Source organism: Ochlerotatus camptorhynchus, unplaced genomic scaffold (genome assembly GCF_037179485.1).
Source record: "Ochlerotatus camptorhynchus isolate MF236.1 unplaced genomic scaffold, CSIRO-AGI_Acam_v1.1 ptg000243l, whole genome shotgun sequence".
Taxonomy (NCBI): domain Eukaryota; kingdom Metazoa; phylum Arthropoda; class Insecta; order Diptera; family Culicidae; genus Ochlerotatus; species Ochlerotatus camptorhynchus.
The window spans coordinates 842,619-868,911 of record NW_027040733.1 but is presented as its reverse complement, the minus strand read 5'-3'; the positions used below and the strand labels follow the sequence as shown (position 1 = coordinate 868,911).

The window sequence follows — 26,293 nt, the reverse complement described above, 5'->3', positions numbered from 1 at the left end:
TCTACAGATTTGATCAACATACGAGGGAGAGAGGGTTTGAGCTTGCGTTACTTATCGTTACATAGGGAGAAGAGGTGATAGGAAATGTAGCATAACAGATTGACCAGAATGAAAAAATAATGGAAAACTAAAAACAAAAATTCGTTGTTAAATAATTCTACGCGACCCTTGTGTCTAAAACAAAACAAAAACTTTTAAGACTGTTCAATGAGATTATTTCTTGAAGAAAGGGGGGGGCGAGTGAGTTAGCGTAACGTTATTATACAGAGGGGGGTCTTGTCAACAGTTACTTATTATTACATAGGGGGAGGGGGTCCAAAATCTGTATTTTTGCGCTACGTAATTTGTGAATCCACCTAATTGGTATCATGAAATTACTAAAATATTTCGGTTCTCTCTTTGTTGGCGTTTAAAGGAATTTTTTTGAAATGTTTTTAGGATTTTTGCGTTCTTCGAGTAATTTCGTTTGGGTGTTTTCAAAATTTTCCAGTTAATTTGGATTTTTCCGAAATTTAACACGGTATATGGTTCATTTTGATGTAATGTTTACGTTTTGAATACTATATCAGTGAATGTTAGTTGTTTATAAACATTATTATGATTCAAAGGATACACAGTATTTCTTTATCAAATCTTTTTGTCATTTGTATGACTATTTTAATATTTTTAAAGCTATTTTGATTTTTCAAACCATTTCGGAGTGTAAGAGACTTTTTTCATTTTCAGAGCCATTGTGTTGGTTTATATCCATTTTGGCATTTTAATGTTCTTATGCCATTTTTTTCCTTGTTTTTGTAATGCTATATTGCCCGAATAATGGTTTAAGAATTTTCAATAAGTTGAATCTTTTTAGTAAAAAAAATATACATGAAAATTGATTCTATTTCGGATATTATTGCGACTTCATGCATGAAATTTGTTTCACTACAACAAACATGCAGTATTAACGGCGCCGGTGGTGTAGTGGTAAGCGTGATTACCTCTTACCCCAGCAGGCCTGGGTTCAATCCCAGTCCTCGCCGCCGGGATGTTCTGAGGCATAACATCTCTGATCACGCCTGCCTTCGGATGGGAAGTAAAGCCGTTGGTCCCCGGTTCATGAGTTGATGGGTCGATAGGTAGGGTCTAGGTGTGGAAGCTGCATTCCTGGCACGTCGGTAGCATTGGTGCTCAGCACGGAAAACAAGATCGACGGAAAAAAACAAACCAAAGGGGGAGCAAACATGCAGCACAGTTTTTATCATTGTGTGTTCTCTGATAGATATTTATGATTTTGAAGTCGCAAAGTGACTATCAAGACCACTTTTTGTGTTAAGTCCGTTTCGGCATTCATAAAACGATTATGGTAATTATGATCATTTTTGAGTTTTCAATTCGATTTCCTATGTGTTAGTGTCACTTTGATGTTTTCATCGAAATTTTGGCTTTTTTCAACATCAAACGGCTTTCTAAGTAATTATAACGTTTTTAAGGCGTGTTTTGCCTTTAACGGTGTAGCCATCCAAAATTCAACTATCCTGACCTTTTATTATACCTGCTGGAAGGCAACCATAGGCAGCTGCGTTAAGTAAGCTATAAATAAAACAAGAAAATCACAAACAAATAAATATATATACTAAAGGTGAGATGGTAAGAAGTGGCCTCACGGAAACCGTCATAGTGTCGCAATGCATAGAGGAGCGGAGGTCGGCTAGGATTAAAATATCAAAGGAGGTTGTGCAACAATCCTAGCTTCAAATAATCAACTACGAGACAATTCCATCGCCTTGAAGATAACTGCTATTCCGGAAATTCACCCCCAAACATAGTTACCTTCTACTCGTAAATTCCAGCTGTCACAGCTCCTCAAATTAGTCATAAACGACCTTTCGTCCGACTGCCGACACCAAATTTGGCGCGTGGGCAATTGGCTACTCCGTCCTCAAACTTGTTATTCCAGCAGACGCATACACGATGACATCTCGCCGTTCATCATACTCTCAATGCTCAACTCCCTCATTTTCCGAGTATTGCGCTATTATGCTACCAACCGAAAGGTTACATAATCACTTAGAAAGACGGTTGTCGCACTCTTTTTGAACTCTGCTCTCGGTATTTGCTCGGCTAAAGAGTTTCATATTTCAATCCACCAGCAACATAAGCCCTCCCAGTGCCGTGGTCTATTTCTTCACGTCGGTGGCAACGGCGACGATATGGTCATACCTTGTGATCCATCGCCACCGGTTTGTTTTTCAAAAGGAGGGCTTTTGCGAAATACACAGGTAAACGCGGACTCGGAGTGAACGCGCGAAATGAATTTAAAACGAGAGATTAATAATTTTTTTTTCTTCATTGCTACTCATGCTCTGAATTCAATTGGAGTAACAATGGACGCCGCTGCTTCGGCCTCTATATGCCGATTGCGCCAGCCTACCCATGGGGGGTGGTCCTAAGCGTACAAAGTTCCCACGTGGTTCACAGATTTTGCGGACTCATGAGTCATTAATTGGATAGAATTTAATTCGAACAGCGGCATCGGAGTTCTTGGGTTGGGCTCAGCCGCCATGCAATAGAGTTGATCGCATATTACACGCATTCGACTAATCCGGTTATTGATATTAAATTTTCCGCTTGTTTGTCGTTTCAGCTTGGGCTCCCTCGAGGCCACCCTACCGCGTGAGATGGTGTCACGGCGTAAAATTCTGTCCCGTTCGCGGGACGATCTCAATCTGGACTCGACGTTCATCGCCCAGGAGGAAGAGGAAGACATTTGGTACCAGAAGGAGAAACTCTATAAGGTAAGTTGATGTCTCGTCGCGTCAAAGTTGTCACTCTGAGGTGAACCGGAGCTAAATGGTGATAATTGAGTGCGAAACTCACTAACGGTGAGAGCAGTGCAAATTAAATGATACGCTTGTTTGTCTCGTCGGAGAAATGTGAAACTGATGCACTTCCGCAAGCATGGGAATTACGGAAAACGTGTGTAACGGAATGTGGCCAAGTGCCTATTGCTAATTGCTTTTCACTAGAACCGATTTCAAAACAAAACTCGGTAAACGCTGTGTGAGATGCAAATCTCACACCTAAATCCGTTGATCGATAAATCTTCACCACTTCTACTTCACCCGGTCATCAAGACTCATCTTTAAAAACCAGCGAAGATTTCGTTTTCGATTTCATTTGTGTTTCGTTCGAGCTTAGCTGGGAGATGTGATTCCCCGCTGCGCTCCGTTGAAGCTCCCTTTCTCACCCAGTCATCTAACTGGTTTTGGATTACACTAAGCACCGTTAAGGAACTCCCTTCCATTCCACAACGACGCCGCACCATCGTCGTTGATGGTGTGGTCGGACAATCAGTCAGTCTGTTTGTTAGTAGGCCCGTAGAAAAGGGTTGCACCACGCGATCAGTAGAGGATGCAGTGCTCATCATCTTCATCGACCCAGTGCCAGTACCTGAGAGCTACGTTGCTGAACCGTTCGTCGGCTAATGAAAATGAAATGAAATATAAACTGCTTTTTATGATAGATTTCATATACTGTGTCTCATCCTTCGTTCGCGATGAATGTGCAGTAGTTTTTTTTTTAACTCACAGTAGGTACTCATCCGTAAGTAGATATTTATCGTCAATCCGACATGTATGAAGATGATGATTGGAGTGAACGGTAAAGGGCTCGCATTATTATCCCTCCTGACGACGACGTCGACGGTGCGCGGGGCTTAAAGTGAACCGCAAGCCGTTAAGTGCCTTTCAAGTGCTCTGCGGTAAGTGGTTTTGCTTTTAGAATTGCTCCGGTACTCCGCTAGTCAACGGCGTCGTTCCAGAAATCAGCTGGTCGCAAAATTACTCCGTCAGTGATGAGATGATGATGATGATGAGCACTATGAATCGCTTGAAAGTGAAATCGGTTCTAATTTTGCGCACATGGTTCTGTTGTTCTGTTAAACCCGTGTTCGGAAAATCTCAAATCTTATGCTTGAGATTACAGTAATCCCTTAATGTATGCGGAGGTGGCCCTTCTCTCCCAACGCTGTTTCTCGGTTGTCCTTTAACCAATTACGCAGATTTTTGTATGTGATTAGAGTCAACCATAATCTAGTTATCTACAGAAATCAATTGGTTTAAGGACAGCAGAGAAATAGCGGTTGGTGGACGATACCACCCACAGCATAAATCGAGAGATTTCTGTATTCACCTACGAGTTTTTTCTTGCGATATCAAATCAAAAATCACCGACGAGTTTTCAGGTTCAAAAATTCATTGCTATATATTTTGGCTCAATTATTAAAATTTGTTGAAAGTTTTTTAGTAAAAAAAACTTATGTTGTTAAAATCTGACCCTTACCATATTTATCCAAATTAATATTGGAAAAAATGCAAAGCAATTGAAATAAAGCAAACCAATGTTAATGCACAAGTGAAAAGGAGAAATCTGTGTGGAAACATTAATTCCAAGCTCCAGTATTTTGAAAGCAAATCTAGGTTCAGCATATCAAGTTTCTTCAATATGTCTTCAAAAGTGGTGTTCTACATTTTTTCGAAGTCTGGAATATGGAAACATTTTTGATCCTCCTGAGTTTCGAAAGTGTATCTAACTTCTAGATCACAAGCATATTACAAACTGCCAGAATCTTAAAATTATCTTTGAAATTTGAAGCAACTGAATTTTCTGTCAATATTCTCAACCTCAAAATTTCGTCGAAGTCCAACAATTTTAACCTTCTAGCGTCCGTTGTCACCTAGAGATGACACCTGTTTTGCTTTGGCTGTAAAAATCCAATGCTTTCTTCGACTTTGATAAAGCGGGTGCAAATGAATGTCATAGGTATCTATCTTCATTTGCTTTGGTGTGGACAGGATTGTAACTGAGTGGGCACCATGAGTCGGTACCAAGCAAAGACAAAAAGAATTGTTTTCAATCTTTTTTTTTTTTTTTCTTCTTCAAAACCGCATGTAGGAGTAGAAAGACCACCAAAATAGCAAGGTATAAATATAACTAAGTTTACTTTTATGGTTTAATTATGGGTGCTGGAGGGTCTATGTTTCTGTTAGAAAGTTTTATAATCTTGGTGAATTTTAATGATCCAGATTCCAAACTTGAACCAGTTCAGATGAATGATTTTCTCTGTCACATGTCTGGCATATCAAAATTCCTCGCAATTTTTAAATCGCACAATGTTCAACATGTACTATTGTTTCAGAATCTTGATAGTTTTATAATCTGATAACTTGAATATAAATTTCCAAAGCCTCAGAATCTTAACATATCTTCAAAATTCTGAAGTTAGAATATGTACCTAATCGTAATTTTCAAAATTAATCTATAATTGAATTACATCGATAATTCTGAGGAAAGTCTTCGCAAGATATTATGGAATTATCTCTAGAATTTCTTAAGATTGTTGAGACTCTCTATAGTAATCTTTTGAAAAATTCTACATAATACTCATAGACATATTTGAAGAACATCCCAGGAAGTTAAATCAGAACACTTTAAAATTTACTTAATAATTATCTTTTAATTTATTAAAGTTCTCCCTTGACTTCACATAAATTTCGACACTAATCCTTTAAAAAAATCATATTTTTCATGGGATAAAGCTCAAATTATCTTGGAACCCAAGTAACATTGCAAGTTTTATAGTGGGTTTTAAGCATGCTACAAATCTAAATCATGGTCTACAGAACCCTAATAAAACCAAAATTGTTACTTGGGAACTCTTCTGCAAGTTTTCCTTCAATTTCTCTGAGCTAATGCTTTTTGTTTGATTTTCTTTTGCAATCATCTACAGAGTTCCCATGCAATGGTTTCAGAATATCATTGGATATCTCCTCAAAACTTCTTGGAACCCATATTTCTTAGAGGCTTTTCTTGTAATTCGCAGTGGTTGCAGTGGTGTAAGGTCCCGAACAGAGGAGAAAAACTACCCCAGTTTAAATTCAAAATATTTTCAGAATAAAAAGATTTTTTTCTAAATTCCTCAAAGCTCATAAAACTTGAGGAGCTAGATAGATAGATTATAGTTTAACATTTTTCAGTATCAGACGTTGGGAGTTTGAGAGTTAATATAATACCTACGCAATTGAGACGTTTTGTTAATCCTTGATTTGTTTTCCGTACTGAGTACTAATGCTACTGACGTCACACCTGAACCTATCGACCCATCAACTCATGGACAGGGGACCGATGGCAATAAAATTATGCCCCAGGCCCTTTGGGGGTCAGAGGCAATCACGTTTACCACTACACAACCGGCGCTGCTGAAGCCATTGAGACCTTTTGTAGATCTTTACTCCATATAAATATGGTTTTCTCATAGTGATTTCCATATAAACTTCAAATGGTTTGTGCCAAGTCAGTTTGTTACTAATGTTCAAATGAGATCAAATTTGCAAGGCCCGGTATGAAACCCTTTGAGCACTGTGGAGTTAAGATTAAAAAATTTGCGTTCAGCCTAATGGTAAATCATCCAAGCAAATTATTTAAAACAAAATGAACCGTTAACATGTGCCAACACTCTCCTCGCCCCTCTTAAATGTCCACGATGATTGTCGAGAAGTCAAATATATAAACATTTGTTTGCATACCACACTGCTCAATCTGGATCTTCCATCTACAGGGGAAATATTAAAAGTCTTCTATTCCAGGAGAACAAAATTTCGAGCACCAAGTCCTGAGGACATCAACAATTTCACCAAGCTCAAACAATCTGAACAAATCTCTATGTATTAAAAATCTTTAAATTATAACTACGTCTGGAAGCTCTCATTAGTATCCTAGAAACTCCAATATTTCTTAAATAATAGTTGACAGCATTTCAAAAAATTATAGAGGGGAAATGGATGTAATGTCGGCCTAAATGCTCCTAATTTGGGCCCATGCAAAAATTCAGCAATCGACTAAATTTTCAATAGTGACCAAAAATAGCCGATAGCACCGTCCCAATGAAGCGTTCACCTAGATAAAATTGATAAATAACAGATTTTTAGCAATGGGCCCAATCACAGATTCATAAGCCAACATTATAGCCATTTCCCCTAAATGTTGATTTGCAACCGTGGTTTGTGGTCAACCGTCCCAAACCTAAACAAACGGCCCGATGTCAAAAATTAATATGCCAAAAACCTAGAGCCTTTTAAAATCGATATAAAATCCTCAATACAGCATTTGACGGGTAGTTCTGAAAAATCTCCCATATTCCGTTTTTAGGAATCATATTGCTGGAATTATATACAATTTAGACAATGCAGATTAATGTATACATAAGCTGTTTCAAGAGATTCTGCACATGTTAAAATGGAGTTCTATAATGATTGCTATTAGCGTGTAACACACGTATTACAAATAAACGAATCGGTTCCTCGATTTCTTTGCGAACAGAATGATTTCCAATCCAAAAATAACCCCTGAACTATCAATTGGATCTAACAGAATAGTCTAAATACTTTTGTAAACCCCTTGAAGTAAGCTCTGAAACCGTAAATTTAAATTATTAGTATAAGAAAAAAGATGGGCCTGAGGGGGTTTCAGAAATCTGTGACAGGCAAAGTATTTCAGTAAGGAAAAACGTTATGAAAGGGGGAGGGGCGGGTAATTTTTCATCAATTTTGAGTGACGCACTTACTAGATGCTCAAGAGTACTCTTTAAAAATTACTCACAAATCACTTGAACTTTTGTAAAATGGAATGAATTTTTTGAATTATGTAAAAGATTACTTAACAACAAAAACCACAAAGTCCCCCTAAGACTTCCGTCAAAACCCATCACATCCAATCGTCCGTTACAACTAATACCCCCACAACGCAACGTTCATTAATCTTCTTGAGTCACTTAATGGAAAGTAGCGGTATTTGCAGTGACGCCAACCACCCGCCACCGATCGTAGTATCAAGCCTCACCTGAGTTACCAAATCAATATTTAATAACAATATACAATAATAATAATAATAACAACGACAACCACAACATAAAACCCAGCGAAGGAGAAAATCGCCCATGGAATGATTTATGAGATTCCGTGTCGACGACATCGGCAAAAGCGCGATGATGGTGTGGCGACTTTCTTTCCGAAGTTCCGGTATCCCTACCACCTTCAACGGCACAATAAAGACTTCGCCGCCGCTCCATCGTTTGTCACTGTGTCCGCTGTTTCGTAACAATTCGGCATCCGAACCAACCCATTTTTCAAAATGCCACTCCAGGCACCAGCACCAGTCAGTGACACGGTTAACCTTCAAGATTATGCAAATTCTCCTCTCGCCGATACCACCTACTTGAGACCTCCACTCGATGGGCAGGGGAACAAAAGACTTCACCCCAAAAGCGACGAACCCTATTTTGTTTCGTTCTGTTGCTGAGGCTGAGCTGCAATTCTCGGTTGAGAAGTTCTGTGAGGTAACCTTCTTAGATTCTTAAAAGTCATCTACAAATGTTTCCATTTCAAGCTCTATCCGGAGTAGGGTTTTTGCAAATGTCATCTCCCTCCCTTCTCTATCATTGTTACTACACACCGGAGCTTTAACGGTGCTCGGTTCTAACTGGCAACTGTGCAGTGGATATATGAGACGATGGTGGAGTACGAGGGAGGTGAGGATGCTCATAAGTCACAGTCATCAAGCACGTCACACTGTCGACCGAAGTCTGAGGTAAATGTCAGTGGGGCAATGCATACCTACTTGCACTCACTCACTAGGTTGCGAGGAAAGATGAACAAACAGGTTTTACGAATCAGAGAATCGACTTTTTCGAACAAATCCCAGATGAGGATACATCGCCACCGGATAGATCTCGGCGCTACTTTTCGCCCAAAGGGAAAATTCTGAACCTAATAGTTATGTTGTCGCCTCACCTAGCTCCTCGCTAGATCATGAAGAGCAACTCGGCATGGATCCCGCTGGGCGAGACGTTGAAACCCAAGAAAGACGACGACGATGATTTAAATATCATCTTCATCCACAGTGCCAGAGTAGTGGGCTCGCGCCGAGGAATTGAAGAAAATGAAAACGTTGAAAACGAATGCTGGAACGAAGACTGGGCGCAATTACGGCATTATTGAAAGCGAAATCTGTGGGTATCTGCTGAAGGCCCGACATGAAGCGGGGCGGTGGTGAGCCGACGATGCATGAAAGTGAAACCGGTGCTGCCACTATTAATGTACAATGTACACACACACACACATAAACAAAGCTTGTACATCTCGGGGAATTCTGCGCTTTCAGGGACATCTACAGCAGCAGCAGCAGCAGCTGTTGCTGCCGTTCGATCGTCGTTGAGTCGCTGATGGGCACAACATTGTTGTTTTCAACACGCTAAATGTCAATAGCATCGCTCAAGTGAATCTTCAATTTGTTGCGCTCTTGGATCTAGGCATCGATCTTTTAGTAGCTTTTGAACGTGCGTTGTAAATGAGTGCTTCCGTTTGAGATTTATCTTGTTGATCTTATCTGCACTTGGACGGATTTTGGGCGAGTGTGTCACCAACGATGAACTTACCCATATTTGTGAATTAATAAAAACAGCTCAATACCTCATCAACTTGTCAGACCTTTCCAATAACTCATTTCATAAATCAGAAATGTGAAATTTCCTGAACGCAGAACGATATGAAATACGCACTGGTTTTGATTTAATACCCAATCGACCCCCTCGCGTATCGTTCTACAGCATTTCCCAACCGCCATGTTCTGACAAATAACTCATTCAAAACTGATTGCACACATTTCAAACCACACCACCGACCGCCGCGCCGTTGGCTTTTCGCAACTCGATACTCTGACCACCGACCGCCGTTGAATTGGCACGCACTACCATCCAGACAGGGGTGCAACCAAGCAGGGTGAGAATTTCTCACCCCACAACACCCGTAGTCAGTAGTTGGTCTCTGGCTGCTGCTGCTGCTGCTGCTGCTATAGGCTAGAGATGGTGTGGTTTCGCAAGTCCATTAATCTGTCTCTACGCGCAATGTTCCTATATACGTAGAGGGTGGTGCAAAACGCACCCCCAGCAGCACGTTTATCGCAAATCGGTTGTAGAAACTTCTGTACGACTTATTTAAATGTGCTGCTCAGGACCGTGAATTTTTTGTGTATGTAAGCTAAAATTATGGAAAAAAGTAATTGAGTGTGCTTCATTGCAATGTTTTCTACGAAAATCGAGTGATTATGATAATGATTTTCATGTTTTTTTTTTTTTATATTTTTAAATTATGTTTCAAAACGATATCGGGGTAAAACGTCTGATTCATGGTAAAATATGCACTACACAATCAGGGCAAGACGCAGGACAACATTAGGGTAAAATGCAACGCTTGAAAGAGGTAAACCATAACCTACATGCAGAGGATACATAGCCATGAGGTATTTCAAATGATTATTCCATTATGATTTCCAAAAAAAGGTCTGAGTAGAATGTTAAAATGTAAGCCATAAAAAAATATGTTAGAAGTTAAATGTGTGGTTGATGATTTCAAAAACTTTGTCATTTTTTGCACAAAAAACAATTTTCAGAAGAATCAATAAGCTAATGCATGATTTCTTGACCAGGAATTGTTTGTGAAATGTCGAGATGAAAATAATCACAATCCGTTAGCCGGGAAAAGCTTCTGAGGAAATGTTTTTTTTTCTGCAAGTAGGCATTTTACCCCAGGGGTACAATATGGACTGTTCTCCCCTATCCACGAGCCAGTTGGCTGTGAGAGATAAAAATGTACGCAACACTGCTGTTCAGTTCAGTAAGTTCGTACAGGGTAGCGGTGTACTGAATGGAACTCTTTCAGTTGTGTGGAGGCAGTAAAAGTGCTTTGAGGTAAGGACGACCGGTAGCAATCTGAATGGGCGATGATGGACGGTAATTAGTCGCGGTAATAAATACTTCGGTCTAATGAGTGGAATTTATGGGAATTTAACTTGTTCAATATGCGAATTTAATTTATATTAAATATTTTGCCAACTAATCCGTGGCAAGTAGGTTAAGATTGTAAGATTACAAATTTTGTTTAGATATTATTAGAGTATGGTCCTAGGCTTTTTCAAAAATTCGGAGCATGCATAAATTTCAAATTGTTCAATTCTTCAAACATGGCCGAGTTATTTTGAAGTCCTGATGCTTCATTTTTTTATGCCAGTGTGCTTCAATCCATAACTGAACATTTTTAAGGACAAAAAAGTACATAAATTATAAAAAATCGAAACACTAGCTCGAATTTGCATAGCTACAGTAAGAGTCCCATTTTGGCAACATATAATTTAAAACAAGCATATCCACCCCCTCTTGAAAAAAAACATGCCGAGAAAAACACTGTTGAAAATGTCTGTATAGGCTCTTGTGGATAAGACAACCTAGTTTTGGTGTTTTTCACGGTATTTCTGGAACAAGACAATGAATTCTAATGCATAACTTATTTCTAACATAAATCCAAACAGGACTGGTATTCTTTTACGGGCAGTATAGCTTTCCACAATTTTTATCAACTGCAATCTTGATTATCTGATCACGTCCACAGTTTCACAGTTATTTGGAAAGTCAAAGAAAATATGAAATGGAGTTTTAAGTGCTGAGTATAAGCATATTGAAATTGGAATGGAGAGGTGTTGCCAAATTGCGTCTCATACTCTATCATCGCATCATCTCAACTAACTCAACACAGCCATTAACTGCTCATGGAGAAATCGTAAAGCCGAAAAAGAAGTCAAATCATGTCTTAAGAACTTCATCAATAACGTGAACGCGAAAATGAAGTGTTGCAATTTGCTTATACGAATGCATGTAGACGGACATGGAAAACAATCTTCTGAAATTTGCAAGCTCTTTGTAAATTTATGTTAAAAAGTGTATATACTGGAATCGGTTTCAACGTGGGATTTTACCGTTCAAAAACCACGTAAAAACCCGCCAATCGTTAGCTCACGTAATTTTAGGGTCAATATATATAATTTTAAATTCTGGATCTGCTACAAAAATTTAGATTTTTTAGTACGCCATTTGATAACGTTTGGCCCAACACGGATAATGGGGGGAAAACGAAACTTTTGGGGAAATACCACGTGAAAAATCACTTTTCAACCGACTACATCTTCCAAAGCAGACCGCGACCGCAACTTTTTTGCATTCATTCTTAAAATATCTAATCACATAGGGGTAATGGGTCCAATGTTGGCATATGGATCTAAGATTAGGCCCATCGCTAAAAGTCTGCTATTTATCAATTTTATCTAGATCAACGCGTCATTGGGACGGTACTTATGAATATTTAGTTGATTTTTTAATTTATGTATGGACCGAAATTACATACATTACTCCTATCAATCGATAAACTTTCTTAATACGAAGTTCTCAAAGCACAAAAAACATGGATGCATAAAAAAACAGAACCTGACGGAATAGCAGCCTTATTAGAGTATTGCTCAATCGGTTCTAATTCGGAACGCCCCCGGCTGAAAGTATCTTCACACGAGTTGAGATCTCTAAAAAAGGTATTTTTTGTTATTTTTTTTTAGAACATTAGAATAAATGCAAAAACTTCGGGAATTCAGTATGTAATTAATAAGCGGCGCCGGTGGTATAGTGGTAAGCGTGATTACCTCTCACCCCAGCAAGCCTGGGTTCAATCCCAGTCGGCGTCGCCGGGATGTTCTAAGGCATAGCATCTCTGATCACGCCTTCCTTCGGAATTTAAGTAAAGCCGTTGGTCCCCGGTTCATGAGTTGATGAGTCGATAGGTAGGGTCCAGGTGTGGGAGCTGCCTCCCTGGCGTCGGTAGCATTAGTGCTCAGCACGGAAAACAAGATCGACGGAAAACCAATGAATGGGAAAAAAAAAGTATGTTATTAACTCACATTTCAGCTTTATTTTAGAAAATTGTCAGCCCAAAATATTAATTTTTTCCGCTGTTGACAGCCCTGCAACCAGGTAGGTGCAGGCGATGTCTTTTTCGCTTGTGGGATAGCGTTGTCAGCACTGAAACATTGGAGAAAAGAAATAATTAGTTTTTTGCGTTCTTCATTAAAATATTTAAAATTAAATGTGGGATTTTTTCAAAATTTGCAAATCTACCAAAAAGGTGGTGTTTGTTTTTTTTTTTAACTAAGATTTTACTATAGTTCATTTTTACATCGCAGACATAAAAATCGGTCAAATTAATCGGATAGTCTCTGAGATACCTTTCTCGCAAGGTAAAACATTTGGTTTCAAGAAAAACACGTTTCTTAGAGTTATATTTAAGTGTGTTTAACGCAAGACTAATAGCGACTTCCATTCATTCTACTATGCTATTCACAGCATATACAACATTCTAACTTACTCGTCTTTGTATGGAGGAAAATTATTTCATTCTCAGAGGAAATTTCTATAAACAAACTAAAGGTGCTCCTATGGGCAATCCGCTTTCTTCATTTTTATGTGAATTGTTCATGGATGACCTAGAAAATACTCTGGAGGATAGGAATTTGTTGCACAAGTTTTGGTATAGGTACGTGGATGACACTACCGAACGTACGTAACAGCATGCACCATACGCGACAGTGGATGCATCGGCAAAGAAATGCAGCTGAACAGTACCACCTCCGGAAGAAAGCACTAGACGAGGAACACGGACTTCACCGAGAATATGGAGTGTGGTGTGAAACTGCTTCCATTCATATTGTTGCTTTTCTGGCAGCGGGGAGTCCCACTCACAAGAAACTTCGTCTCGTTTTAACGACCATAGACGCTGCATGAATAGCTTCGCCTTTGTTATTACTGGACCCAACAATCCTAGTGGGTCGAATATCTGGGCGATGTATGACAACACTTTGCGTTTAGTGAGGGTAGCAGCAGGAAGGGGTATTTCCACTTTGAAACGGAGATTGTCTGCCTTCGGATCCCATAATATGCCAAGCATGGAGATTGTCTGTTCATCTTGGAGATCATGGAGAGAATGAATGGCCAAATCTTCTGGCGGAACGTCCTGTAGTACTTCACGGGAGTTTGAAGCCCATTTCTTTAATGTGAACCCAGCGGAACCGAGCATGGCGCTTACTTGTCGACGGAGGGTTATGGCAGATGCTACGTCCGGAGCCCCAGATAACAAATCGTCGACGTAAAAATCTTCTACAACAGAATCAACTGCAGCAGGATACAATTCTCCATGATCCTTGGCAATCTGCTGGAGTGTTTTCGTTGCCATGTACGGAGGGCTAGCCGTACCGTATGTGACGGTCTGTAATTCGAATGTAGTGATGGGGTCGGATGGAAGTCTGCGATACCGTATACGTAGGAATGGAAGGTCGTCGGGATGATGCAACACTTGCCTGTACATCTTTTCGACATCTGCTACAAATGCGATGAGTCGCGTTCGGAACCTCATGTAGATCGTGTAGAGGTCTTGCTGAACCACCGGTCCAACAAGCAGGGTATCGTTTAAGGAGTGGCCTGATGAAGTCTTACATGATGCGTCGAAGACTACCCTGACCTTTGTGGTCGTGCTAGACTCTTTAAAGACGACGTGATGCGGAATGTAGCAGTGTGGATCTTGGTCATTAACCGGCTCTGGCACTTCCTTCATGTGGCCAAGTTGTAAATACTCCTCCATGAACCGATGATACGAGTACTTGGTTGCGGGATCTCGTTCAAGTCGACGTTCCAGGCTCAGAAATCGTCTATCTGCAATTGATCTGGATTCGCCGAGAACCTTTTCAGGGTCTTCAACCCTTGGGAGACGCACGATACATCTTCCTTTGGAATCGCGTGTAGTAGTTGTCGAATACAGCTCCTCACATCGACCTTCTTCTACAGATTGAACTGGCTCGGATGGAATCGTCTCCATGTCCCAAAACCTTTGTAGAGCAGTTTCCAGACGATCGTCAGCGGTAGATAGATAGCAGAAATGTGGAATACAGGTAGCCGAGCGAGATGCGGGACCAGTGACCGCCCAACCAAATGAAGTTTCGACTACCCACGGAAGACCTTCACCAAGAGAAATCTTCCGTCCCGTGTGGAGTTCCCAGTAAGTTTCACTCCCGATGACAAGATCAACACTTCCGGGAATACTGAACTGGGGATCTGCTAGCTTCACATTCGGAATCTTCCATGCCGAAATATCAATCAGCGTTGTTGGAAGCTCCGATGACGGCTGCTTCAGTACCAAAAACTGCAATTTCATCGAGATCGTTCGATCTCCCGACTCTATGGTTGCGGTAATGGCACTACTGACCTTTTGTGTAGATGATCCGATGCCTGCAACGGATACGTGCACAGTTGATCGGCGACTGTAGAGATTCTTAGCCAGTGGTTTCGAAATGAAATTCGACATCGATGCCGAATCGAGGAGAGTTCGGGCCTTGTGCATTTTACCGTGATCGTCGATGATGTTGATGACAACCGTTTCCAACAATGTCATGGTGCATGTAGTTTGGACTGCCATGCTGACTTGGCGGGAGCCAGGGAATTCCACGATTTGTGACGTGGAAGGAAGCGGCTGTTGAACTGAGGAAGCTGTTGGGACAGCAGAAATCGATGACACGGTAGATGACACAGCTGAACTAGTTTGAATGGCTGGTGTCGCAGATACCTTTGCCGTAGCGGGATCGTGCAGAAGCGAGTGATGTTTCTCGTGACTAATACGGCATGTAAATTTGGAACCACACTTCTTAGATTGGTGACCGAAGCTGAGGCAGTTCCAACACAATCGTTTCTGGGAAACTACCTCTCGTCGTTGACCGACGTTCTTTCCAAGAAACGCTGGACAGGATCGTAGCGAATGATTGTCCGAACATGAAAGCGGACACGGGTAACTCGGAGCAGATGTGGATGCTGCGTTGGCTGACACTTTCTGCTTGAAGCTTTTCTGTGGATTGCCGGCCACCTTCGCTAGATGATGATTGTCTGGTCCGACGGAGTTGAAAATGCGAACCCGTTGGTACAGAAACTCGATCAGCTCATCGTACTTTACATCTTCCTTTTGGCTAGCTTTCTCCTCCCACGCACGTAGTGTTGCATGATCCAGTTTATACAAGAGAAGCTGGGATAATGGCAAGTCCCAGTGATCTACCGGTTCATCAAGTTTGGCTAGAGTACGAACATGGCGTTGATAATCGTCAACCAACCCATGGATGCGTGTCGCACACTCCTGCTTAACTGCTGGTAAATCATACAGAGCCTTAAAGAGTTGCTTCTTCAGGTACTTGCGGTTGTCGTACCGCTTCATCAATGCGTCCCATGTCGTAGCGTAGCTGTCAGCCTGAATGTCCACAGATTCGAATGGCTTCTTGGCACTACCTTCAAGAGACTGGAGCAGATACTGAAGTTTAGCGACCGTGGGAATGTCACCGTTTACGTGGACCATCGACGTAAATGTGTCGCGGAAAGACATCCAACGCGAGAAGTCACCGTTGAACTTAGGCAGGTCGATCTTGGGTAGACGAAGGTGAAAGCTTGGTTGGTGTTGTTGTGAAGCTAAGATCGAATCATTCAGTGTCGAATGATTACTACCTCCAGTGCGCTTTGAAAGTAGGAAGCCCTTTGCCTGGCAGTACCGCTGCTCGAAATTTACACGTTCATTGATGTGTGTGTCCAGATTCTCCGAGTTGTCCAACTTCTCTATCACGTCCTGGCAGTCCATGAAACTTACATTCAGCTTGTCCAGTGATTCAATTCGCACACACAGTTGACAGGCATCACGACCGTGGTCAAACTCACGAATGAACCGCTCTAGAGCATCTAATATTTTTAGAAGACCTTTCCGCTGAGTTAGGCGGTCAGCCAATAGCTTCTCCTCTTTGGCAGGCATCGCGAAAGAAAACGAACGGAAACGGTAGCTTAATCGAAACGAAAAATCCTTCCCGACGCGAACTAACCGTTTCTACGCGGAACCGACACGGCGAGGGTGATACACAATCGAACGAAATATCTCCTTCCCGACGCGGTGTAAAAACCCTTCACGACGGTAGATATCGACGGAAGTGAGTCGTTTTTAAATCAAATCGATCTCTCCTTCCCGTCGCGAACGAACCCACTTATTCGCGGTCTCGCAAATCGAGGGCGCGAACGGTTTTCCACTCGCTTCGCGGCCGTATCAACCACCAAGCCACAATAGCAAATAGAAAAGCTACCCACTTTCTTATGTTCTAAACACGGCTACTGCTAGCCACATGCACTAGTATGGAACAGACTCACCGAGAGCAATCCTGGGGATCGGATGCTTTCCAAAAGGGCTCGGCGAAATTGCGCCAAGTAGTTCCAATGGTGCCAGTGAGCGATGGCGTCCAACAGCGTCGCCAAGCGAAACTAGCAAACGTTGACTATGGCAACGGCGTGATGGCGATGCAGGGTCATTCACCACCATACAAAGGCAACGTACGATGCAAAATGGCCAGGAACAGTTTCCAATCTTCTACTCCAAATAGAGTAACACACGGCTTTGTGCACTCTAAGGCGCAAATTAGTTCGTCACACAAAATACACGCACTAACAGTTTGCCGACGGCAGAAAGTGTTTCGAACGATTTGATTTCGTTTTTCACCCGGGATCGAAACACTAGAAGCGATAGTCACTATCGTTCACCCAAATACCGTCACAAGATCGTATGCGAATTATCTCCCACTGCTGCCCAATAGTACCCGACTTGGTACTATCCCCACGCGCGAAGCAAAAGCACGAAATGCACTGATTGATTGAAATTCTTCTCCACACCACTGAGGATCACCCGGCTTGATAATACCCCACAGCGCACACACACTTGGTTCGCACAGAATCGCAAATTTTGCAAAAATGCAATGGCAGCAACACCGATGACCAGTGCATGTTTGGTCAGCAAAATGGTCACTTTTACACCCCGCGAAAGCTTTCTCGGTATGAATTGCCTTCTATCCGGTTCGAAGGACCAATGGTGACGATAGACGTCTTGCCGCACTAGAAGGACTTTCTTCGCTAGTAGATCACTAGCACCGATACGAACTCTGCAGTAATAACTGCCCAAAACTGAGCCACCGATCACTAAGTCCATTCTTACGGGGGGACTTTAATGCACACTCGATCACTTTGTCATCGACCGACCAGAGAAACAGACGACGTAAGTTCTGCTTTCTTCAACGTGTATTTTGTAACTGAACTATTTACATAAATTTGCTCGTCCCTTATCTCCTACTGTGGTAATGACCATCGGTTATCTATCGGTCGATATCGTAATATAAAATTCTCTCCCTCTCTCTGCTCGCAATTCAATAACAGTCTGTATCATTTGGAATGGTAATTCAACACTTAACTAATTGGATTGATATTTACAAAATCTTATTCCTATCTCCAGCAAACGCAGAGGTAAAAAAGGCTAACAAAAAGATGGATAAAGGAATTCATTATGAATTTAAATCCAAGAAGAACATATCGTTACAAAGGGGCACAATTTGACAAAGGATAACATTAATATCCTGGGGAGTGTATCTTTGTCTTGGACGTAGCTGAAAGTTTAGAAATATCAAAACATAATCCATCAACATTGCTTAATAGGTAGAGATCAAGGAAACGGATACACGAGACTCTTTAGCATGTTACCTAAAACCACACATCGTAACATGCATGTACCTTAGACCTGTTCATTTTAAACGAAATGTTCGGAATGTAACGGGTCAACCGTGATTACTGTTCGTCATGTTAATTTGAACTTCTGTGCAAATTTTCAGCAAAATCGGTGATGATTTAGAGGTGCTTCAAGTTAATTTTATGTTTTTAAGGTAATTTACGGCTTACAATATTTGTATCTCGAGACTGAAACAACGAAAGCTGCTGTAACAACTTTCATAGCAAAGTTTAATGTGTTATGTATCAACTTTGTAACCAAAGGTTGACTATTCGAAGTGATTTTATTGAAGTTTGACTTAGTTTCATGCTCGAAGATATCTTAAAAAGTGAAGAATTTTAAAGTATTTGTTCTACGAATTTTCCACCCATATGATATAAAAATGTGTAGTGTACGGCATAATGTTCCTCATATTGTTCTAGAAGTTTCGTTCCAACATAGTTTTCGTGTATATTTCATAGGTTGAGAGATAAAAATCAGAAAAGAGGCCGTTTTAGCTAAAATTCACAAGACAACAGAACCAATAAAAGTCAATTAGATTGACAGAACATAGTTGCATTGCTTTTCAATGACGACCGATGACTGTTTCATTGATATATGATTTTTTCATAAATATGAATCCTCAGTAGACGTGTTTTTTTATCAAAGGCAAGCGTCACTCGAGCCATTCAAATGTTCGTTATTTTATAAATTGCTGTTATGGTTCGAGTGACACTTGCCTTTGATAAAAAAAACACGTCTACTGAGGATTCATATTTATGAAAAAATCATATATCAATGAAACAGTCATCGGTCGTCATTGAAAAGCAATGCAACTATGTTCTGTCAATCTAATTGACTTTTATTGGTTCTGTTGTCTTGTGAATTTTAGCTAAAACGGCCTCTTTTCTGATTTTTATCTCTCAATCTATGAAATATACACGAAAACTATGTTGGAACGAAACTTCTAGAACAATATGAGGAACATTATGCCGTACACTACACATTTTTATATCATATGGGTGGAAAATTCGTAGAACAAATACTTTAAAATTCTTCACTTTTTAAGATATCTTCGAGCATGAAACTAAGTCAAACTTCAATAAAATCACTTCGAATAGTCAACCTTTGGTTACAAAGTTGATACATAACACATTAAACTTTGCTATGAAAGTTGTTACAGCAGCTTTCGTTGTTTCAGTCTCGAGATACAAATATTGTAAGCCGTAAATTACCTTAAAAACATAAAATTAACTTGAAGCACCTCTAAATCATCACCGATTTTGCTGAAAATTTGCACAGAAGTTCAAATTAACATGACGAACAGTAATCACGGTTGACCCGTTACATTCCGAACATTTCGTTTAAAATGAACAGGTCTAATGTACCTGTTGGAGACTGAATTAAGGTACCTGGTTAGGTAAATTTTGACATGGCAGTGGATACCTGCTGATTTTTAGTACCTATTGATTAGTATATAACTCGTAGATGGATTATTCCGTGGTGTTGTGTACTTGGCACTGATGAAGTCTGCAAGTAGTAGACGAAGTACGCTTATTTGTCAGAAGATAAGCAATTATAACGGAATTTAAAGGAAATAAAGCAACACACTCAAAGCTATTTTTGTAACATTGAATTGGTTACATATCAAATCTTATCTTGCGCATTGCTGTTGCTGTAATGGTTGTAAGACACATAATTTGGTCACAAAATACTGGCAGCAACTTTTATGTGACAACATGTGCTACTTGGGATTGTGGATGCACATACAACTAAAATTTTGTTTTTGGTTGTGTGTTTAATTAACTGAGTCTGAGAAGTTTTTAATTTCAATTATAGCAATATACTCATTTGGAACTTTGATTTTCATAGTGAACGGATTTCAGTGAAATTAGTGGAATATAGGTCAGTCCAAGGCACGTTAAATTGACCTTTTATGATTTGGTCCAAATTTGGAGGAGATGTTAATTTTTGTCTAACTTTTAAGAATCCAAATTGTTGTGCCAAACGATGCATTTTCAATTTTTCGTGATTTTCAGGAAAGCACTACTTTCTTTTATCAATATGTTTGGAATAAATAAAGCTATAATAAACCTAGCAAAGTGTTTTAATGAGAAAATTAGACAAGGAATCAAAATATCAATTTATTATTTTTGTACGGGTTTGCCAAATATTTATTTGCGTTTAAAAACTTAAAACTGGATTTTTTTCAGAATGAGTACATTTAGATGGATGTAAAGGAAGAGTACTTACCTGTTACAATTTCTCCGCTCCTCCCTCTCTGTTATTGCCAAAATGTAAGGAACAAAAGTTATTAATGGCTCAATACGCTAATGTCTTGTGATCATGCTCAACCAACTGCTGACCAGGCACGTATAATTGAGCACTAAAATCTTGAGGTATGCGGTACAAAAACACGGAGTTAGCGAAAGATAACAAAATATTCACATCAAATCTATAAAAACTCTGTGGATTTTGTCAGCTTATTGTAAACATATAAATTCAAACTTTCTTCTAATGTACTTCAGAATTATCCGTAATCATAAATTAAGTTCTGGCTAATTTTTGTCTCAACGAAACGAAACGAAATTTTCAAATTCCGGAAATAATTATAACAAACAAAGAAATGCAGAAGACAACCCAATATTAGAAATCAATGTATTAACGTTATCGATAGAAAACGCAATGATATGTTTATGAGAGCAATATAGAAAAAGTGTAGAAGGCAAGGAACAAAAGTTTGGATTGCACATAGTAATGTTAATAATAGTTATTTTTTTAAGTTAATCCGAACCGATTGGGAACCATTTAAGTAATGTGCAGCGAAAATTTAAAATTATGCATAAGTTCTACTCGTATTCTTGAAAAATCTTGCAGAAAAACTTATCATCCCCTTAGAACGCCTTTTCAATATGTATTTTAAGAATGGAATACCTGGAATAAAGAAGTCCTTTAATGTCTATTTTCAAGTCGGGTACGAAATCTTACAACGAGAAATTCAAATTACAATCGAATGTCTGGACATCTTAACTATGCTGTAACTACAAGTTTACCGTTATCTGCTCATTCAATCACCTGCTCATCTAAGTTCATAGTGAACATCAGTAAAAATGTACAGGATTTGTAATTCTATTCAATGCTAATCGTACGCAATGTGTTGTTTTGCACGAATCTGTACCCCCAGCTGTTTCCCAACATTAGTGTGAAAAATGCTACTAGAAAACAAATGTTCATGTTTTCTTATTGAAATTGATATTAATAATCCCACCAGCACGTCCAGTGATCGCTGGCACCGTCTGTCAGCTGGTTCTCGTGTCAGGCAAGGGTCATCTCCGTTGTATCGTATGAAGCAAAAACAATCAGAAAAACTCAGCCAATGCTGACGGACGTCCATCGAAAAGTGCATCATCTTCCATTCGATTACGGTATGGCAGCAGAATCAATCATCTGTTGGATTAAAACATGTCGCTTCCATATCTGCAAATTGCAACCACTGTATGGGTACGCATCAAAGTACATATGTGCATGGCAATATTTACCGGCGGTGACTTTCGACAACCCAGCGGCTTTACTACCAAACGGACGATGTTCAAGTTTCGAAAGAAATTGAGGCCATCGCGCACACAGGTCGCGTCTTCGAATAGCTACAACCTCTGTACGAATCGGTCGAAACCTGGGACCTAGGCTGCGGATGGTAATTGACCATGAACACAGAACGCTCGCTCGCACCATGCGGTCGTCCGAATAAAAAAAGGTGCTGCACACACTTTCATCGAAAAAATTTCGATGGCAGTAGTGGTCAACCGTTCCGAAGCCGTCAAGTCAGTCAAGTGTTTATAGAAATGGTTGAGTTCAAGTAAGAAACAGACACGACCAATGGATTCATGATCACGTATTGTTGCTAGTGAAGGCGATAGGCAGCAGCACATATGCATATAGGACCACTAAATAATGCTTCAGGGAGGGATTTTTTTTTTGCAGGCGACCCAACCGCAAACTCCGATACACGATTGATGTGTTTAAACTACTAATTAGAGGGTTTCGGGTTTTTGGATGGATGAAGGTGAGGTTGCTAGCTTTTTCCTGCCGAGCAGGTAATGGCTTATTAATGTGTGAACCTTGGTTCGTAGATTGCGCAAGGATTCGTGTGCAAGTGGATTTTGATTTGCGAAATCCTTAAAATTGAGTGTGGTTTGGCGTACGATAAACCAATACCGTAATGCACCGAAATCCAGACGCTTCGTCCATATATCCGAACATTTTTAAAAGTTGATTCTCAATGCCTACATCCAACCGGCAAATGTAGGAATCTATTACATATTCGTATGAAAATTTATCAGAATTTGCAATCTTTGACCACAAGAACAGATTCTGTAATGTGGTCGCCGGAATTAAAAATGAAATATCCAGATTAACCGACTGGTCGGTATTCTGAGAATTATGGTATTCATATAAACTGTTAGGTGAATTATATCAAATTGAATTACCATGACTTAAAAACCGATGAAAAAAATTACATCACCCATGGCATAATACCAACTCGATTCCCAGACACCTCAATTTCCCCAGGTTAGAGATGATTCGACAACACACCTCCCCCGAGGGCCCATCATTGAGTTTCGAAGATGTTTACAAACAAACAATTTCTTCTTCTCGCGCGCGCTCGCACATGCCGTCTCTACGTAGCATTTTTTTTTGTGAATAAGTGGTACTTAATCCCATCACCCACCCCCTTCCCTATCGTCGAACCGTGTTATTATCATGTTGAACCAACTGGCCGACGACGATGGGGGGTCATCAAACCCTGCTGTACCGAAACAAACCTAACGAATCTGAGGGACTGTCTTGAACTAGGTCAGTCAACATGGTCGTCGTCGTCGTCGTCATCATCTTCAAAAACAACAGCGCCCATGTAATGACTCGACAAAAATCTGGCGGACGAGTGAATGGCCTTTCCGCATGACATCTTAATGCTAGAGATGAGATGGGATTGGTTGAAATTGTGTGAAAATTATTCAACAGAAAGAAAGACGTGTCACCTCATACGGGTCGAAGATTGCAGTGCAACAACAACAACAACAACAACAACAGCAAGTGCAGCCTGTGGTCATCGGGTCAGATGAATTTGATTCGACAAATGGTTGTGCTTACTTAATGCGCCGCACCAACCATGGGAGGCAATCGATTGGCATACTAACGAGGTGCTGCATAGCACTCTCGTTGAAAGCCGTGTGATGTGTTTAGAATCACATAATTGGATGTGCTGCATGGTGGAGATGTTCATGTGATAGACTGTGATGTTCATAATTTCGGTAATAAAGGATGGTGTAAAGTGCAGTATTTTATGATGTGGTAACCGACAGGTTCTGCGTCGAAAATAAGGTTGATGTTTGACGACTTGGTGACCTTTAGGTTAAACATTATTTCAAATAGTTGGAATGCATCGATATCAAGATTCTCATTAAAACTATGGTGCTTACAATTTAAAGCCTTCGCGAGAACCGGTCTATGCCAGAGAGTGTAGGCTTAATACTCACTTCATCTGTAGGGTTTTAGTATTTGATTACCTCGATGTTTCTTTGATCGTATCTGAACATATGCTTTATAGAATGAGATTCATATGATAAAATAATTTGCATCGTATTTATGTAAGACTAAAGGTCAATTTCAGTTTATAACACACACACACACACAAAATCATCTTTACTCAAACAACGAAATCTTGTCTTTATTTACAGGTAAAAATTAACTTTTTCAACCGCCAACTGGTTTAAAATAGTAAGTACAGCACTCGAAAATAGTTTTCCTGGTGAACATGATTCATATTTACTGACACACTTAAGATAATATATGCCTATCTGTTCCGGTGCCATTACGTAAAATTTGAATCAGTTGAGCAAAAATTATTATCAATACTTATCAGTCAAACAACTATGGATAAAATCACTCAAAACCTATCGAACACAAACTAAAGAAATAAAATAATAAAGAAAAAATCAACAAAGTTAAAAACTTGAACAAAAGTAAACAACAATTTTGAGATGACATACACTCAATTCTGTTTTTAAGCATATTTTTCGTCTCTGTTTTTTAACGTGTAATCTCAAATTAAAACCAAATTTAATGCTACTTGTTTCTAAAATTCCAAAAAAAAATATAGTTGTATTAAAAATATTGCACCCATCCTGCATGTCAAAGAAAGTGATAAACAAAGAGAAAGTTTTAAAAGTAGCTAAAGGAACTAAGAAATCAATTGAAAGAAACGATAAATAATTTAAAATAAGGCAGAAAAGGAACATTTATTAAAACACTTAGTGGCTGTTCATAATTCACGTAAATGTGCAAAAGATAAGTGAGAAGTTATTTGACTACTTTCACGGTTGATAATTGAGAATTAACCTTAACCTGTAGCCTTTATGCATTAACATATTGTGTGTAAGTCACAATGATCCACTATCTAAACATCCACAAATTATGTAAGGTGCAAGAAAGAAGGGGGAGGGGTCTTAACATTTCTTTCAGTTCCATACAATCGAGGGAAGGGTGATTGACATTTTCTTACATAATGTAACAAGTTTAGGAAGACTTCATTTGGTCTTTCACTGTGTGTATACTAAATAGGTTAAAATACAGCAATATTGAACTTATAAAAATTCGCCAATGTTTATAAATGTGTGCAATAATAACTAAAAAAACCCCTTACATAATTTAAAGAGGATCCCTATGCTCAAAGACATCTTGCCAATTTCAAACGAAAATTGTTTGGCCGGTTCAAGCATTAGTTTTAGTTTTTAGTAACGTCACGTGAGCAAAACAAACCCCCAATAATAATACAAATATAGCTCAAAAAAATATTTAAATTAAGGTGGGGCAAAAGATCGACTTAGTTGGATAAATCAAATATCTCAAGACTCCAAACATTTGGAACCATACTAATTCCATACACATAATTCCTTACTCAAGGTTTGCAACTTCTGACAAAGGTTTGATGAATGTTCCGTTCATTCGTAGCAAGAAGGAATTTTTTGAAAAGTGTTCCAAACGAACTTTTGCCCCACGATACAAACTTAATGGAAGTTTTGCTACTATCAATCACATGAAAAAATCACATGTTTGTGCCAAGATATTGTCAAAACATGGTGAACATCTAAATTTACTCGAAAATAGTGGTTTTCCACAAAAAAAAAACAATAGAGTCGAAATTTTTGCGAGGCTATTGTTACATGTTGCTCTATTTATGATTTCTTAGAGTAAATAAATGCATTTTGGACGTTTGTGAAAGATTACATGGGTTTCGGACACGATTTGATCTTTTGCCCCGCTGATTCGAACTTTTGTCCCACTATAGACAATTTCAGCTTCCTGATGACATATTTAAAGCCTGATGTGTGTATTCTCTCTAGCCCCCACTGGCCAGCAGTGTTATTATGAAAGAACTTTCTCTAATGCCGCATTTAAGGTCATTGTAGACAGCTTTAGTCCGGGAGTTAAAAGGTGATAGTTCAATTGCAGATCCAGCAACCCATTTCAGAATGTCTGGAGAGTCACGCCCATTCCGAGGTTATTTTCACTTACAATAAGCCTCGCATGTATGTATTACATCTATCGATTGGATATTAGTATAACCAACACACTTTCAGCACGTATTCATTTTATGTTTTTTTTTATTGTAAAAGTATTTGAACGGGTATCACCATGTTAATTTGATTCTCCTATCTCCAATCCATGGGTTCCGTAGTTCCGAACACAAATCTTCTTGCACTGGCATCACCGAAAAAACCAACATG

General features: G+C 39.6%; 1 protein-coding gene across 1 annotated transcript in view; it reads left to right on the top strand.

The window, feature by feature from the left end:
- Positions 1–26,293, top strand: part of exp (expansion) — a 279,003-nt gene that overhangs the window by 90,530 nt on the left and 162,180 nt on the right. Inside the window, exon 3 of the mRNA XM_065226010.1 lies at positions 2,627–2,777. Coding sequence (XP_065082082.1) covers positions 2,627–2,777 — 151 coding nt within the window. The remainder of the gene's footprint in view (positions 1–2,626; positions 2,778–26,293) is intronic.